The sequence below is a fragment of the Rhinolophus hipposideros genome, assembly GCF_964194185.1.
Source record: "Rhinolophus hipposideros genome assembly, chromosome: 24".
NCBI lineage: Eukaryota > Metazoa > Chordata > Mammalia > Chiroptera > Rhinolophidae > Rhinolophus > Rhinolophus hipposideros.
Window position 1 is genome coordinate 23524773 of NC_138070.1, and position 17551 is coordinate 23542323.

Consider the following 17551-nt stretch of genomic DNA (forward strand, 5'->3'; position numbering starts at 1 on the left):
CTAGTTTTTCCCACCCGGAGAGAGGGCCAAAGAAACCCCCTCTTCCTTGGCCTCCGTCTGTGGTAGGAAGCCTGGACCACGCAGCCCTGTAGAAGAGGCAGTGCTCCAGTGAGGAGGGCCCAGGTGAGGCCAGGAGCTAGGCCGCTGCTGCTTCTGCTGGCACCATCTGGCGCCCTGCTACCCACTAGACCTGGGTTCGCAGAGCTGCCTTTCCAAGGAGCTTCTACTTCTGGCTGTGGTCAAGTCTCTGGCTTCCAAGCCTCCCTGGCTAATGGGGGCTCCTTGCCCACCCCCAGAAGTCAATGTACACCCAGGTCATCCTCTGGGGGCCAGGAGGTACAGGGCACATCCAGTATCTCATCTCCCATGGCCTTTAATCCCCTGGGACCTGCACCAGAGTGAGGCCTGGACAGAAGGCTCTCCACCCCCAAACTCCATCCCTCCCGTCCTAAACAGAGCTGACCGTGCAGGCTCAGCCACCCCATGCACAGCATCAGGCACAGGCCCAGACGTGGCCCCCAGGTGCTGCGCAAGGCATGCTGGGTGGGAAAGTCCACTGGCACGTTATGAGGTTTACTGGGACGTAGTGGGGAAGTTTTCAGCAATTCCCTACTCCATTCAAGACCTCACACCCCTTCCCCACTGCCCGTGAGGAACAGCCTCCCCGGGGCCTGCTTGCAGACTGCCACCGGGGCGTGACTCCGTGGATTTCTCTACATCGGGCAATTTTTGTTTTTTGATTAATCAGTTCCTTACTGACCAAATTCCTCTGAGTTTTTGCAAATGGGCTTGCGTACTTACTCCTGGACTCTACATGCCTTTCCTCTAGATGGACAAGACGTGACTGCTGTTAACCCAAGGTCTGAGAGAAACCCAAACCATGTGAACGGTTCACAAACGCCCATGCCCCCTTCTTCCTGCGTTGGCCCTGAGGACAGGCCAGCCTGCGCCCCGCCTCAGAGTGATTAATTATCCAGCGATCTGCAACAACTCCTCTTCATGCCTAAATATTGTTTCAGCCTATCAGACTGTTAGTGCAGAGCAGGATAAATGACACCTTGGGTCTGGCGCACTGACCTGCAGGGCCTGCTGCTCATCCAGGCTCCAGACAGCCAGCGCCTTCTCCGCGGAGCCTGAGACGCCCCTGGCCTTCTGGGAGTCAAAGTCAAGGCCTATGACAGGCTCTGGGTGGCAGGCGACGCGGCTGCACACCTTCCGCTCAGAGACGTCCCACAGGGCCACAGATCCGTCCTCATAGCCGGCCAGAAGGAGCGGGCGGGGGCTGGAGTTGGCCTGTGTGGAAGAGCACAGCAGTCAGCTTCTGAAGGGTCCTGGTGTGTTTTGGGAAAGAAGGGGCTTAAGAAATGGGTTGTCTCTCCTGCTGGCACTGAGGGCAGCCCAGCCAGGGAGCTGTTTCTTATGTTCTTCACAGTAACAGTTCAGAGGCTCTGCATGCCCCCTTGATGGCTGACACTGTCAGTTCAGGGCCTGCACGGGCTGGTGTTGGGGCACCCCAAGCACTGGGACAGGAGGGAACAAAGCCTCGGGGCAGCTTAGTGTGCCCCCGCCTCACGCTGCCATGCCAGTGCTCACCAGCCAGGATCCTGCCAGGATCCTGCCAGGATTGCAGGGCGCTGCTGGGCCCTCCTTTCCGCAGGCCTGAGACTCTCAACCACCCCTTGGTGGGGCCAGTCACCTGTCTACAACCACTAACCAAAGAAAATCGCTAGCTCTGAGTCAATGAAAAATGAACTTTCTGTGCTTTGTCAACGTCACTGCAGAAGCCTCCCAACCCCCAGGCCCAGTGAGCCGCGGCGGCGCTGAGCTATTGTGATGAATGAGGGCGCAGGTCAGAGGGCCCGCGGCCTGGGCAGACACCTCGTTTATCTAGCCTCTGCATCAACTCCAGAAGAGCACCACAGGAGCCCATGTCACCCTGGCACCAAGAGTGGTGGCCCTGGACTTGGTGCGTAGTCCCCAGATATCACCAACAGGAAACAGCTCCAGGACAGGTGCCCAGGTTGCTTCTGGGACAAAGAGCACCTGGCTGATGCCTTTTGCTCTTCATTCGTCTCCGTATTCCCCACTGAGTTGCGTGGGGTTGGCGTCACTAGTGTCAGAAAGAGCTGAGCACACTTCCTCCCCAGTGAATTTTCCAAGAGGCAGGAGCTCAGTTGTACCTTGGTGAGCTTCGACCAGGCCCAGCCTCTGGATGGTCAACAGTGAGAACAGGGGCCTCATGGGGACTGGCCAGCGAGACTGTCTCCTGGGTTACCTGCAACTCTGAGGACAGTCCATTGCTGACGGGCAAGGCTGGCACTGAGCAGAATGCCTGGGCCTCACTGGATGTGGGCTGACAGCATCACAGAGGCCCTGCTCGCCCACTTGCTGGAGCTCCTGTTAACACGCTGTGTAGGCACTTGTGCCAATCCAGAGGGACTCCGGGCCCAGGTGCTGCATACACCGCATAAAGCACCTCTCCATGGTGTTCTGAGAGAGAGAACCCTCGCTCGGCTAAGCAGGTGACCTGGATTAACCAGAGGCACCAGAGTGTATGTCTAATGTGAGGAGACACCACATCCTCAACCTAAGAAGCAGCGCTTTCTCTATGTGTCAGAGAGGAAACTGAGGCTGTGGGATGTAGTAAATGTCATAGGGGCCCAGTTACTGACACAGACCAACTCTTTGACCTGGACTCTTCCGGATGTGCCAGGGGACGGGACACAGCCACTGAGAACTGCACACAGCCACAGCGAACCCTCCCAGACCAGAACTGGGCTGGAGGACACTTCTTGCACGTCCCTGGAAATGCTCATACAATATTTTTTTCTGTGACAGTATGTGTTCACACAAACGACAACAGGGAGGAGTCTAAGGAAGTGAATGGGGCTCCTGAGAGGCCTATGGCAGCCTGTGCTCCTCCTGGGGCCTCCTGCAGGCTGAGCGTCCTCCGCAGGCCCAAATGGGTGAGCAGTTATGAGAGCAGCACGGTGACTGTGAACCCCGAGGGGCTGCACAGCACTCCCCTGCCCCCCACCCATCTTCTTGTGCATAATGCCTGGTGACCCCTGCCACTGATGGACCGAGGCTGGGAGGGGCTGAGCGTTCAGGCCTCCTACAGATGCCCTGATGGCGTCGGTGCACTTTTCCCTGTAGTTGCATAACAGGGAGATGCTCCATTTTGGAACTTTTGGTATAAAGTTATTTGCACCACTTGTCTCTGAAGACATACAGACTGCTTTCAGAAGTGACCAGACCCTCTGTTCAGGCAGCAACTTGTAGGCGGCTGTGCCTCTCCAGACAGGGCCATCCCCATGAGCAACCATATCAGGACCCAAGTTAGAGGGCCAGGTGGAAACAGCCCAGATGCACTGTCTGCACCCCGACCAAGAATCTGCACCAACCCTGAGACCAGACTTGCTGGGCCCCATCACAGAGGCTGGCTGTGAGGAACTCACTTGGGGCCCACTTGGGTCCATTCCCCTTGGGAGAGTGCTCTAACGGGTCACCTGCTTCCCATCCATGCTGCCTGGGCTCAGCGTCTCCCCCATGCACCCTGGGCACATTCTTCCCTCCTCCGGGGCTCCTGCCATCGCTGACACATTGTTTCTGGTAAGTCTCTATTGCCCAAGCCATGTGATGCCTGTGGTCTCTGGGTTCTGAGCACCACAACTAGTTCAGGGGCTACATGCTACTGACCCACCTGTTGAGGTACCTCAGGGTAGCCAGAGCAGGAGCCAGACTGGCCTGCAGGGGCTCACCCCACAGTTACTCCAGCCCCTGCTCCCCACCTGTGCTGCAGTTTTATCCAGTTTCTTTCCGTAGGTAGGACAGTGCTCCTATGGCCACAGGCCTTTGGTGGCCACACCATTAGTGCCAGACTGACCTCTATGGAGTGAGGACCTCAAATCACTACAAGGACTTACTCTGTGACCCCTCCTGTCTGTGGTTGTGCCAGCCTAGAGGGACCCCAAGAGGCAGACCTTGCCTATGGTACCGTGGAGTCCTGTGGGAAGCCCCCAGATTAGGTGGGGTCCACTGCTCTGAAGGCTGGTGGTGTGAATAACTCTGCGTGAGGCTCGATTCTGATCTTGACCTTTTACATGGTAATCATTGTAACAACACAGGCCGGCCTCCTTGAGCAGCAAAACAAGAGTACATCTGAACGTTTCATAAAAAAAATACCATGTCAGGCCACTCTTACACTCCGGTTAATAAACTATAACCTGGACCTTCAGGTTTGGGGAGAAAAAAAGGGACATTTAAGATTAACATAGACTATTCTTAACAGAACAATTTGTGTTGGATCCGTATCAAATAACAAAAACGCGATTTGTCCTTCTGTCAACTATATTAATTACCTTAACAAGTTTGTACATCCCATTTCTACACATTTTTCTGCTGGAATTTTTACATGATTACGCAATGACAGCATTTCCAGGGAGCAAAGTATGAGCAGATATAGCCTCCGAAGTCCTGCCCTAGGACCTGCGAGCACGGTGGCATGCCACAGCATCACGGCCTCGGGGGTGTTTCCCACCAGGTGTCTGCCACTAACCTGCTGGCATCAGGAGTTTCATCATCTAAGTGAGTCTCGGAGCGTCACCTCCTCAGCCCTGTGAGCTTCTCTGAGGGACTGCAGCAGTGGCAGCACGCCACTGCATCAGCTTATCAGAGATCCTGAATTCCAACTGGAATGTTCTTGGTTAAGAAACTACAGGAGGAAACCAACTGCTAGAAAGGCCAGGGAACCATTCTGATCCGTAGACGGGCAGAAGGCTTGGGGAAGGGTCTCTGGGGATGCCTGTCCCCAGATCCCATTGGTCACACAAACATCTCCAAACTGCCTGGGACCGTCTCATCTAACTCTTAGGAAGACTTCCAACAAGCAGTGAGGCGCAGGGCAGGAATCACGTGTTCCTGATCCCAGGTTGGCACAGACAGGGTGGCCCTCAGATGGTGCTGGTGAACTGAACAGAGCTGGGAATATGGACTGTAAGCAGCACTCCCGAGATGGGCACTGGTTAGTGACCTGCTCACTATAGTTTCTGCAATGGCCAAGACGCTGCCAGGGATTCTTTCTAAGTGAACACACTAGACCATTTACTTTGCTGCCCCAGACTTGAGAGCCGGAGTCTCTGGAGGAGGTGAGCAGGCCCAGGAGGCCCCCTCCCAGGCTTCAGGCTCATCCCAGGAACCGAAACCTATTCTGCCGGGACTCGGGCCTATGACTGCCCCCCCATAGCCCTCAGCCTCCCAGCTTCTGCTGCCAGTCCCAGGAGAAGCCTTCTGACCCTCGCTAATCAAAGAAAAGTCAAGAAAAAAGGAAATGGCTGTAGATCAGAAATTCCAAGCATGGCGGCGGGGAACGCCAGCATGTTAAGCCCACTTCTGCCTCTCTGAGGCAAAGAAGTAACAAAAATTAATCCCAAGCACAGCCAGGGCCGTGCAGGCTTGCAGGGTTAGTCAGCACTCCCCTCCCAGGCCTGTGCAGGGCCAAGGACTGGTGTGTGGAGAGGAGGAGAGCAGAGTCCCTCCCCGGGAGGGGGCCGGCTCAGCTGACCCAACTGTCCCTCCTCACTGCACCAGCAGAGGGGGTACCCCCCTACTCCAGCCTGCAGAGGACAGCACACGCCAGGCCTGCCCTGGGGCGGCATGCAGGAGCATCCCTTGAAACAACAGGAGGGTGGCAGGGGCCTCCGGGGACAGAGGCTGCTGAGGAAGGCGGCATGCACATGTTCTCCCAAGGGGCTAATTGCCCTGTTGGTTTGCCGACAAACCAAATCCTGAATGGGGCATGATTCACGGCTGGCGGGCGTGGCTGGCAGGGCGTGGCTGGCGTGCGCTGGGCCTTACCTGCCACAGCTCCAGGCACATGGGCATGCCCGGCTTGGCATCTGCCTCCGGCTTCAGGGTGCACACTGACGTCTTGGATGGCATCTCCAGAATCTGAACCTGACAGTAAGAAAACAAGTTGATTTGGGCCGGCGCCAAGTCAAGTCTGTGCTATACAAACAAGAGACTTTTAAGGCGATTAGCCAAGACTGCTGCGAGTTTCTGTCTGTTCCCGGTAGGAACCTGGGAGCCCAGCCTCCTAATTAGGCCTCAGACTTGTGGGCTCTCGTGCTACGGGCCTTGGGAAACAACGTGCACGCCACTCCTGAGTGACCGGCAAGTCCCTCTGAGTGACCGGCATTCCCACCTGGCTGCTCCCTCCAGCCTCTCCCGACTTGACTTCCTCGCTGAGCAGGCCTGGCTCACGGCGCACTGCCTCAGCCCGCCCATTCTCCCCACCTCGACCTGCTTCCCTTCCTTGCTCTGCATTTGACATGTGTATTATCGCAGGCATATCAAATGGTACAAAGACTTGCACAGGGAGCACCTGGGGACCGAGCACCCAGCCTAGGAAGCGACTGTGACGTTTGCTACAGGAAGCTGTTTGGAGCCTGGCTATTCCGAGTGCCCTGTGCCTCTACTCCGGATGTCATGCCGTGTTTTGTGTCACCTGACTGGCTGGCAGATGTGCCTTGCTGCCCCACACAGCCAGCTCACACTTGGCTCTGCCCCGCCCCACCTGCAGGGGACCATCGAGGGAGGAGCAGGCTCAGGTGCTGAAGCCCCGCAGACTGGCATTAGGCTCCCAGCTGTCTGCATCCCTTGCGACTCAGCTCCTTCATCTGCCAAACAGGGTGCCACTCGTGCAGGGCTTGGAAGAGGAGAGGGGATTCTGTGTGATGCAGGTCCACTGTTCCGTGGTGGGGGGACTTGGCTGGCCCTTAGCTCCCGAGGCCCTGGCAAGAGCGGCTCCACCAGCAATGTCACAGCAACAATGTGCAGCCAACTCTGGGGCCACATGTCACCCCTCACCAACATGGGGGCAGCCTGACGTCCAGTGGGGTCGGGGACACTGAGTCGGAGATAGCAGGTCTGCTGTCTGACACCCACAGCACGGAACCCTCAGCCATGAGAACCTGTGGTGAATTCAAGTTGTGTGAGGATAGCTGAGCTGTTCTCACTGATGCGCACAGAAGAACCAGCCTGAGAACTGGAGTTAAGTCCCAAGTCATGTCTAAGTTCCAAATATGTCACACGTGTGTTGGGTGCCACGTCTAAGGGCAGCTACAGGCAGGGCAGAAAGCTGGTGTCGTGGCCTGTTGCTCTCAGCTTCAAGGCCCTGTGATGTGCCTCCTGCCTGCCTCTGTGCTTGGGTGACAGCCCTACAAGCATGGGCCATGGGTGTGCTTTAGGCAGGGCTCTCGCCAGAAGCCCACGCAGTGTCCCAGAACCAGGGGACAGGCTCACTGCTAGGAAGGGCGAGGTGTGCACATGTGCACATGTACACACACAAATGCACATGCAGGCAAACACACACACTCACACACAGGCTCTCCACCACCGCCAGGCCAGCATCTATGCCAGTCACATCGGCCCTCATGCCCACAAAGGAGACAGAAAAGAACTGAAGTGATGTGAGCAGTTGTTACTGCCATGAAATAATAGGCTGCCAGAAGAAGGAGCCTCTGGAACAGCAAAGATGCTCACGGAGAAGCTCTAGCAAAATGAAAAGAAATATAAGAGGATGTGTGACAACCAAGGAGAAGTGGTAGTGGGCCCAGAAGTCAAAAGAAAACTGCTGAGAAAGGAGAGGGGGCTCTGGGAGCCCTTCTGTTCTCTGCAGGGAGTGATACCAACTCAGGTACAGGCTCATCACCTGAGAACCACTGCCAACGCTGTGGGAAGCCTGGGAGCCTGAGGAAGGCAGGCGGAGCGCCCAGCCAGGGCGGCTCACCCAGGGCAGAGAGAGAGAAGCGGAGACAGGCTCTTCTCAGTTCTGCACCTCGAGCCCCAACCTTGTACTGAGTGTAAAGCAGCAGGCTCTGGCTGAGTGGCAGGGCCCCCCTTCTCTGCTTCACAGGGTCCACGTGAGCAGCCCATGAATGGGCTGTGAAGGGACGTTCTGGAAGGACACAGATCAAACTACTGGGGGCAGGACACTTGATTTTCTACTCTCTGCACTGTTCTATTGCTTGAATTATTCAGGTTTCTTCAAATGAGATTTGCTCCTTTTGTTACTACCGTGCTTTCCCGAAAATAAGACCAGGTCTTATATTAATTTTTGCTCCAAAAGATGCAGTAGGACTTATGTGCAGGGGATGTCATCCTGAAAAAATCATGCTAGGGCTTATTTTCCGGTTAGGTCTTACTTTCAGGGAAACACGGTATATCAGGGGGACAGGTGGGTTTTAAGATGCTAAGTACCTGGTACGGCGGGGAGGAGAAGCCGCAGGGAGAGGGATGTCACAGGAAGCAGACGTGGCCAGATACCGTCTGCACAGACCTGCACCCTGGACGGCTTGGCACGTAGGTCAACAAGGAGGGCCCATCCTGACCTGTGGGCGGAGGAAGACTCCTCTGGTGGCAGTGAAGAGGGGTACAAGGACAGGGGGATCAGGCAGCGATGAGGCACCTAGCAAGTCTGCTCTAGCTGGAAGGAGGGAGCGAAAGGGGAAACCAGGGCAGCTCCGAGGCCTGAGCTAGGACTGTGGGAGGGAGCGTGGGGGCAGGAGAGCAAGGAGCTGCATGCAGCCTGAGGACCAGGGCAGGCCCAGCAGCCTGTGCTCAGAGCCTTCTGCAGACACCAGAGCGCTTTCCATCTGGCACTCAACTGCAACTTTTGTTTCCAGAAGGAAAAAACGTTTGGTTTGGGCAAGCGTGGCCACCCAGACGGCCGAGCGAGGCGGGAGCAGGTCTTCCCCGGGCATTGTCTGGGCACAGGCCAGCAATGCTTTTCCAGGACCCAGTCCAGGCAGATTCCAAGTGGGAACATGGAAAATAACCATTTTCCCAGGAGGTGCGAGGTCCCTAGACTGGCTGCTCCTGAACAACACAGATGCTGCCAGAGCTGGGAGCCAGAAGGTCAGATAAAAACAGCTTCAAGCAGAAGGGATGAGTGGTCTCAGGGGTCAGGCCCAGGGGAGGAGGGTGACAGCAGGAGGAGGGATGTGCCTGCTGAAGTCCTGGGATGGCCAAAGTGGAGGACAGCACACGGCACCCTGGCCTGGGCAGGAGAGCTGGCTTGGCCCCCAGGCCGGTCTCTGCATGTGCAGCACAGGAAGAGGCTGGGCTGCCTGGCTCCTGCCCTCCTGGAGGAAGCACACCTCTCTCTTTTCACATTAATAAAAATTTTAACAGGTTTTTGGCAAATGGGCAAGAAAAGTATATGTAACTCCTAATTGGTGATTTAAACGCAATCATGAACAAATAAATGCCTGTTTCTATCTCATTATTTATGAAATGAATATGCTTTAAGACAAACGGTTCTTTGGGGGGTGGGGGGGCCCACACCTCCCTGTTTACATAGGCCTAGGTCCCTGTCCAGCGCTACCTGCCATGCAAGGGACACCGGGAGAACGTAGGAGGCAGACAGGAGGTCCCCTGCCCAGCACCCCGCTCCCATCCCCAGCAGCCAGCCCCCACACTCACCAGGCCATCCAATCACCGCTCATGGGTTTCTTTTCCCATTTCCCTTCAGCTCCCCCAATGGCTGGCACCTCCAGCCACACCCTGCTCCTCCTCTACCACCCCTGCCCTGCACTGGCTTCCCGCCATCTGCCCCACATCCTAGGCACTGCTTCCCTTAGGGGATTCTGATTCTTCTGTCTCTAGGGTGTGGATGCCACTGTCCAGCCTGACCAATCTCTGCCACCACCAACCAGTGCTGGCCGCTGTGGCCTGAGCGCCACCTGACAGTGACCGCCAAGGCTCCATCATGCCACCCCACCCTCCAGGCCTGTCCTCTGATGCTCCCCTGCTCACCTGTGCCCCTCTATACTGTGATCGCCACCTCAGCCCTTATCCCCTACAGCCCAGCCCTGCCAGTGGCCTCTCATACCACAGCCCGGTTCTGTTCCCCAAAAGGTTGCCCTCCCTGCTGCCCTGGCTCCCAGGCCCACCTCAACTTCTCCAGGGCCTTGGTCTGTCTCCCACCACCTCATGCTGGCCTTCTGGGGACTTCCTGCACACGCCTCCTCCTACATCCTCTGAGAACCTATCTAGGTGACCCTTTCCTCAATACTGATAGCTTCAGGCCTTGACACTCATCTATCTGCATCGTGCCAGGTGCCAGGGCCTCCCAGAGACACCAGCCAACCCTCTGGGTCTCCCTGCTGACTCACAACCAGGGCCCCCTCACAGGTGACCAGGCTATGGCCCATTCCAAGGACCGGCAGACAGACCCAGACCTGCCCCACATCTCCATGGGGTCCTGCAGCAAGCACAGCATTCCTGCAACTAGGGGCTAAGAACGAGTGTGCCCATGTAGGGCAAACCGAGTGCCCAGTGGCACATGAACACGGCGCTGTGCAGGCTGGCACTTACCTCATCGCTGCCTCTGCCTGGCACAGCCAGTGTCCAGTGCTGCTGGCCCCCAGCCAGGATGGAGCCCCTGCAAAAGCCCACGCTTTCCAGGTGCACAGAGTCCACGACGGTGTTTCTGCCCTCTGCCAGGTCCCACAGGCACAGCTTCAGGTCCCGGCCCTGACTGCCAAAACCAAGAGGAGACAGGCATAAGCCTCCAAAGTAGTGGACTGCGTTTACCACCTGGACAGACATCAGCATGCTGTGGCCGAAGGAAGGCAGAGGCGGAGGCCAGTGCCAGATACTGAGCTGGGGCACCTGAGCTGAGGAAGGGCTTCTCAGCCCTGGTATACACACGCTGAGGCTGTATCTAAGACGTCCGCTGCCCGACACGCTTAGGGGCATCTCAGGGACACACTGCCTCCTGTGGTCTTCCTGCCACTGCCCATGTTGCCAAAGCGAGTGTTCTCCCTCCCTGTATCCCTCTGTAAATTAACTTTGACCACCTGGCCATCCTACCCTCAGGTGTTTTCCCAAGTGAATTTAAAACCTACCTTCACACAATAACCTGTACATGGATATTTACAGCACGTCTGTTCTTAATTGCCCAAACGGTGACCAACCCTTCAACCGGAGGCTGGATAACGAACTGAAGTGCATCCACACCATGCAGTTCCGCTTAGCAACGGATGAACAAACCAGGGTGCATGCAACAACCTACATGAATCTTACATGCATTTTGCTAAGTGACGGAAGCCAGGTTTAAAAGGTCACATACTTCACGATTCCATTGGTGTGACCTTTTAGGAGAGGCATGATGGCAGGACAGAGGGCTACAGGACATGGCCCACAGGAGCTCTGTGACGTACGGCCCACTCTGTGTGGCCCTGGAGGGGCACATACATGACTGGGCATCACCAAGCCCACAGATCTATGCCACAAAGAGCAAACTTAACTGTGTATACGTAAAAAAAAAAAAAAAAAAGAGTCCCAGGATGGACTACAGACTGTGACAAACGTAGGATGCAGTGAACCGAGCAGGAGGGCAGACAGAAACTGACCCGAGGAATTTTGGAAGTGTGTTGCCTCGATATTGCAAGGTTAGAGGCACAGTAACTGTACAGAAACATGGGACTCTAGTTGGTCCATCTGTTTCTCACAGGGGTGTGGGTTGGCAATTCTGAAACCTCTTTACCTGTACAGCACAGTTGAGCAGAGAAGTACGTAAGTGGTGGATCGCAGGAGCCAGTTTCTCCCATCACAGAAATCGGTCACAAACAAGCCCAGGGCAGGCATGATGGACCCATGGTTTTGGATTCAGATCAGAGACGGCAGTATGAATGCATGCTTATCCAGGTACATATACAGACAGATGGACACAGAGGTACATACAGGTGTGTATGCAGCATGGCTCGTGCACATACAGGTATTCCTCAGGCTGCTCCCTGAGAGGACCTAGAAGCGACAACACCCTAGTAGTGATAAGCATGCCTAGTGCCGTGGTCTGCTTTTTTACCCTTTCTCTAAAAACAGGAACCAGGTTTCTGGAGAAATGGCTGAGTCTAGGGCTGGAGTGGGGGAAAACTAAGATGAGTTCTGAGCATCTTCTAGCCAGAAAGTAAGGCAATATTTTAAAACTAAAACAAAAAATGGGAGCAAATCCAAAGGACCCAGGTGCCAAAGCTGGAGCAACCTGAGTAATAAAATAAATAACGGTAGTATGAGATTATAACCAAAGAGTAAAATAAATCTCCATGAGCCCAGACTCATGAGGAAACACATAAATAAATAAAGAAGGGGAGATAAACATTCCTTACAGAATTCCAATTAAAGTAGAATTTTACCAAAAGTAGGAGTGTGGGAAACACAAAGCCCCCATGAGAACACCCCAGTAATAACTGCAGGGATAGAACCCACTGATGGATGCTAAAATCAGTGGGTACAACTTAAGGAGAAACAGGATATGTGCATCGCCTCAAAGTATTCTCCCACATGCTATTACTCACTGTGGAGGCTCCAGCAGGACCACACATTCTTTGACCCTCCTTAATTCTTAACTCTTTGCCCCTTGAGGAAGGTCCTTGCTGGACCTAGGGACTCAATTCCAAGGAGCCCGGGAGGCAGAGGTAAATGTCCCTGAAGGTAGGACACCTGCGGACATGCTTTCCCCAAGTGACTAAGGTGATGCTCACCAGAGATGACTCCTGTGGACCTTACAGACCCCTACATGATGGGACAAGAGCCCTTGGTCTCTGTGGGTTTCGTTCCGAAAGCCCATCGACCCATCTAATCCTGAGAAATCATGATGCAAACCCAATGTGAGGGGCATTCTACAAAACACCTGACTAGTCCCTCTTCCCAACAGTCAAGGTGAGGAAAAACAAGGGAAAGAGAAGCAAGCACAGACCACAGGGGACTAAGGAGACATGACAACTTGATGGGTCCTGGAGCAGAAAAGGACAGTGGGGGGAGGCCAGAGAGCCCACACCAGGCCCAGCATCTAGTCACTGCTGCTGCCATCAGCGTTGTGACAGACCTTCCCTGTCACACGAGATAGCCAGGCCCCCAGAACTTGGTGCTGTGCAGATGGCTGCTCTCCCCTCACACAGGCTGACCCAGAGCAACTGGGTCCAATCCAAATCTCCACTCCATTTTGGAGACCCCGCCAAGCTGATGTTAAAATGCCTGGACATTGGGAGGACGAGCAGTCACATGACACTCCTAAGGAACGGGCTGATGACATGCTCTGCTGAACTAAGGGAGACAGACATGAGAGTGTCCCACAAGGACACACCAGAGCTTAACGCAAGAGAGACATGCTGGCACATGGAGGGCATGTGACTCACAGTGAAGATGGCAGTCATGCTGTGAGCAAAACACTGGCCTGCTCTTCAGTGACTTTTTCTTTTAAATTTGTTTCAAACTCATGTATCAGATGTGAGAACAGTAGGAAGACCTCCCACACGTCTTTTAGCTGGTCCTCTAATTGCTAACATTGTACACATTCTCTCCTGGCCTGATGCCCATCACCCCAGCTGATCCTCACGCAGGGACAGCCACACCCAGAATCTCCTCAGTCCCAGGTGGCAGTGGGGGGCGGGGGTGGGAGCACTCACTGCACTGGGGTGAGTGCAGCCTGGCGCCCCCGGGGAAGCCCAATATGCACGTACCCTGGGGCACAGGGTCCCACCTCTGGGTATGGGGTCCACCCTGCAGACACAAGTGCATCTGGCACTAGGAGGCCTGGATGGGAGCCTTCTTCCGCTTTGTCCACAGCATTCCAAGTGGACAACCTGGATGTCCACCGACAGCAGAATGTAAGCGACCTGGGGACACATGTCCACAGAGTACACACAGAGAAAGCCCGCACAGCGTGCCACAGCCTCGTGCACTGCGGTGGATCTCACAAAGACAGAGATAGTGAAAGAAGTCAGACACAGGAAGCTGTTCCGTGTGGCTCCACTTTCTTAAGGGGAAAAAAAAACAGACAAAATGAATGTCTGCCTTTGGAGACGCACGTTCAGATGGTAGAGCATGAACGAGACATGCGGGGCTGCCTCTGGGATGGGGTGGACGGCAGGCCAGCAGGGCTCTGCTTCCTGCCGGGAGTGGTTACACAGGTGTCCGCTCTCTGATAATACGACAGTCTGCAAACTTGTTCTGTGCACTTTTCTGTGAGCATGTTACATCTCACAATCAAAAAGGCAGGAAACAAACCCTAGGCGCCTGTCAAAGGCACAGGTGCGTCCTCGAGCTTGCAGGCGGGGCTGGAGGTGTCTGTGGAGCAGCCCCTGGGCTTCCCGGAGCCCTGTGTACAGCTTGGCCAGGGCCAGGGCCCCCGGCTCCCCGCTTTCTGTCCTCCAGGCTCCCCTTGACATGAAAGCTCACCTTCCTCTCTCAAGAGCCACTTAGGAGAGACTTGGCTTCTAAACACAGCTGGGTGTACGGCCTCTAGTGCAACATAAACGCACCTGGACATTCCAAGCACCCGCACATCTGTGCTGCAGGCCTCCTGACCCGCGGGCCTCCTGCCTGGATGCGTCAGTGCCAGCCCAGATGGAAGGGGGGCACCACCCCACATCTGCTCACAGGTCGCACCAGGAGCTTGCCACCCTGCACCACGTCGGCCTGGCTCTCTGAGGAGCAAAGCCTGAAAGCAGGGCGTCAGGCACCAGGGCACTCATGGCTGGGGGATCCCAGAGGGTGCCTGGGCCCTAGAGGAGCAGGAGGCCCCGGAGGGCCTACGCCTCGGCTGAAAATTCTGCAGGAACAATTATAAATGGTAGCTCCCAGTGCAAGAGTCTTAGTGGGGTATTTGGACATGACATCTACTCCATAATACTATCAGGGAAAGACCAAAACCACAGGGCATTGTGCACCAAGTGAGGAGGGTGGACATGCATCTGGGCCAGCCTGGCCAGGAAGGAGGCAAGGCCCTGTGAGGGTTCTACGCGCACACATGTCCAGGCCACAGCCCGCCCAGATACCTCTGGTCTCTCGGTCACCTGAAAGCCACCTTCAGGGGGGTGGGTCTGGCATAAAAGTGCTCTGCAGACCAGTGGAGGCCTGGCAGGCTTCATCCTCTGGGCACTGGCTCCATGGTGCCCAGATGTCCAGAGCAAGAGAACAGGCCAGTCCAGGAGTGCTGGGACAGAGAGTGTCAGGAGAGCGGCCCTTTGACTTGGTGGATTCCTGGGCTGGGGCAGCGATCCCTGAATGGGGGCAGATGTCAGTGTGACCCAAGACAATGGCCAGCTCTGGCAGCCAGGTGGGCCCCTGGCTCCCTGCCTACCCTCTTGGTCCCTGCTTGGCCCTGTCTGTCCCTCTCCCCATGGGAAGCAGGGAAGCCCCTCCCAGTTTGCTCTCTCACCCACCTGCCTGCCCCTTCCTGCTGCCTCCTGGCCCACTTGGCACCTGGAGCCCCAGGCCTGTCACCTCCACAAGGCCATGGCAGCAGTGCCAGAGTACAACCACTCCCTGCTCTGCTGCCCAGCCTCCAGCCCCTCATGGCCCCTTGTGATACTCATAGGCTTGGCCCACCACGGCCTCAGCAAATGCAGCAAACTCCTCCATCGGGAATGTCAGGCCACCCTTGCTCCCGCCATTTCCTGCTGGCCAGTCCCGACTGCTGCAGACCTGGGCACCTATGTGACGTTCCCAGTGGCCCTGGAGGTGGCTGTGCTGGGGTGTGGAGCGCAGCCCTGACCAGCCTGGTGAGCTTTAGGCGTAGGCTCTGTGTGACGCCCTGGTGACCAGTCTTTGCCACCTTGTGGGAAGGTGGTTCCACAGCCAAGGAGAAAGTCACCCAGCAGAGCAGTGTCATGATACCAGGGCCCCAGGGCCTGTGGAAGGGAAGCTAAGGCTCCTTCAAAGAGAGGCGAGCTCAGCCATAGGTCCCCAGCTCTCGGCACTGGGGAGCTGTAGCAGGCCAGGCAGGCTCTGCTCAGGCCACAGGCGATGCCAGGCTGCGGACAGTGTCGTCCTATATGTTTATAGGGCCCTTTTCACTGGGCACCCGCCTGGACAGCACCCAGCACACCTCGAACGTACTGCCTCAGGATGGGCCAAGAGCAGAGGTGGCCGGGGGAGGCCATGAGGGCCTCCACTAGAGAGCTCCTAGAGCGCACTGAAGGCTGCAATTTGGCTCCTTTTGGACCACACTCTGCCACTGAGACCTACCTGAGAAGCTGATGTTCCTGGGGCAGTGTCTGCAGCCAGGTCACACACTGGCCCCTGTGGCCGTCCAGGATGGCAACCGCCCTCCGGGTCTGCAGGCTCCAGATGTGCACTAGCCCCCTCTGGGACCTGAGGAGACAAGTCAGGGTCAGGAGGAGGTGTCTGAGGAGGGCAGCCACGCCGAGCACACTCCATAGGGCCTGCCCGGAGACCACACTGCTGGTGGACCAGGCGTTCCAGCTGCTCGAGGTTCTAGTTTAGGTGACAGCTCTAAATATGAACTACAGGTAAAGGTGGCACACGCTCCTCTCCCAAGGGGGCTCTCAGGAGCATCTCGGGCCGCCTTAACCAGAGCCTGCTTCTCTGCAGGGGGAGTGAGGGCCGCTGTTGATAGTGCAAACTGGTTGGCACCTATAACAGAGAGGGCCCGTGTCCCTGTGCTCCCCAAGGGGGCAAGACCGAAGGGGACAGCATGTTGAGTGGGATCTAAAGGCACAGTGTGCCCTGCTGAGGGGCAGCCTGAGCCTGTCACTAGGACCCCCAAATGACCGCGGGGCTCATTGCTACCCTCCAACCCCAACTTCATGCTGGGCTAGTCCCTGGGGCTGGGTCGGCAGCAGCTACTCACCCTGAGAGGAGGAGTGGGCGCCCCTGCCCCTGGGCTCCTTCACAGAAATGCAGCGCATGCACCGCTGACTGGGTGCCTCGGAGGACAAACTGGGGGTCTGGCGGTGGGGGTGGCGGGGCTGCCATGCTGGGCGCAGTCACCTGGGGACAAAGGGAGGGCATGTGAGTGACCCATCTGTCCCTCTTCAGGAAGGCAGCAGAAGGCCTCCCTGGGTGCTGCCTACCTTTTTACCCCCTCTTCCATCTGCCTGTTGGCCTTTGCACCCAAGTGGGACCACCTTAGTCCCAACATGTGCCATCCCGGGGTGGGCACAGAACACACCTTCCTTCACCCATACTTGTCCAGGACAGAGCCCTCCACTGGCCTACAGGAATTCCAGACCACCTACCAGCTGCACCTTCCAACTGCACCTTCCAGCTCCCTGCATCCACTGCTCCCGCCAGCGCCGTCCCACTCGGGCTCCCTCTGGGCCTAGCTGAGTCCTGCCTTCTGTCCAGGCCTTGCTCCAGCTTCTGCCTCGGGGAGCCAACCCAATTAACACTCCCAGAAAATTCAGAGCGTGTGTAGTCCCGGGGTTCCAGAAGAGGGAGCAGGGACAGAAGAGAGGAGCCTCTTCGTCACATGCAAATGCCACCCCCTGGGTCCTGGGCCTGAACACCCACAGCTGTTAATTATTACTGCTACCTTCAAGGAGGCAGCACCCTTTATATTGGGGAAGGAACGGTCTAGTGAACTGCCCTAGGCCCCAGACTCAGGCGTGCTCTGGAGAGCTCCAGAGCCTGTATGCTGCCACTAAGGGGCAGAGGGACTGGCGCAGCAGGGTGTGGGCAAGGGACAGGGGACCTCCAGGAAGGTTGCTATCACAGATGAGAGACCCTTTCTCATATCACC

The 17551-nt window shown here is 56.3% G+C and overlaps 1 protein-coding gene across 2 annotated transcripts in view; it reads right to left on the reverse strand.

Moving 5' to 3' along the window:
* GNB1L (G protein subunit beta 1 like) overlaps positions 1–17551 on the reverse strand; it is a 55191-nt gene that overhangs the window by 12620 nt on the left and 25020 nt on the right. For both annotated transcript variants that reach the window (XM_081037913.1, XM_081037912.1), the window contains exons 3-7: positions 16661–16800; positions 16036–16161; positions 10378–10540; positions 5857–5955; positions 1078–1293 (exon numbers count right to left, since the gene is read on the reverse strand). In XM_081037913.1, the coding sequence (XP_080894039.1) occupies positions 1078–1293; positions 5857–5955; positions 10378–10540; positions 16036–16161; positions 16661–16785 (729 nt within the window). In that variant the 5' untranslated portion in view covers positions 16786–16800. The remainder of the gene's footprint in view (positions 1–1077; positions 1294–5856; positions 5956–10377; positions 10541–16035; positions 16162–16660; positions 16801–17551) is intronic.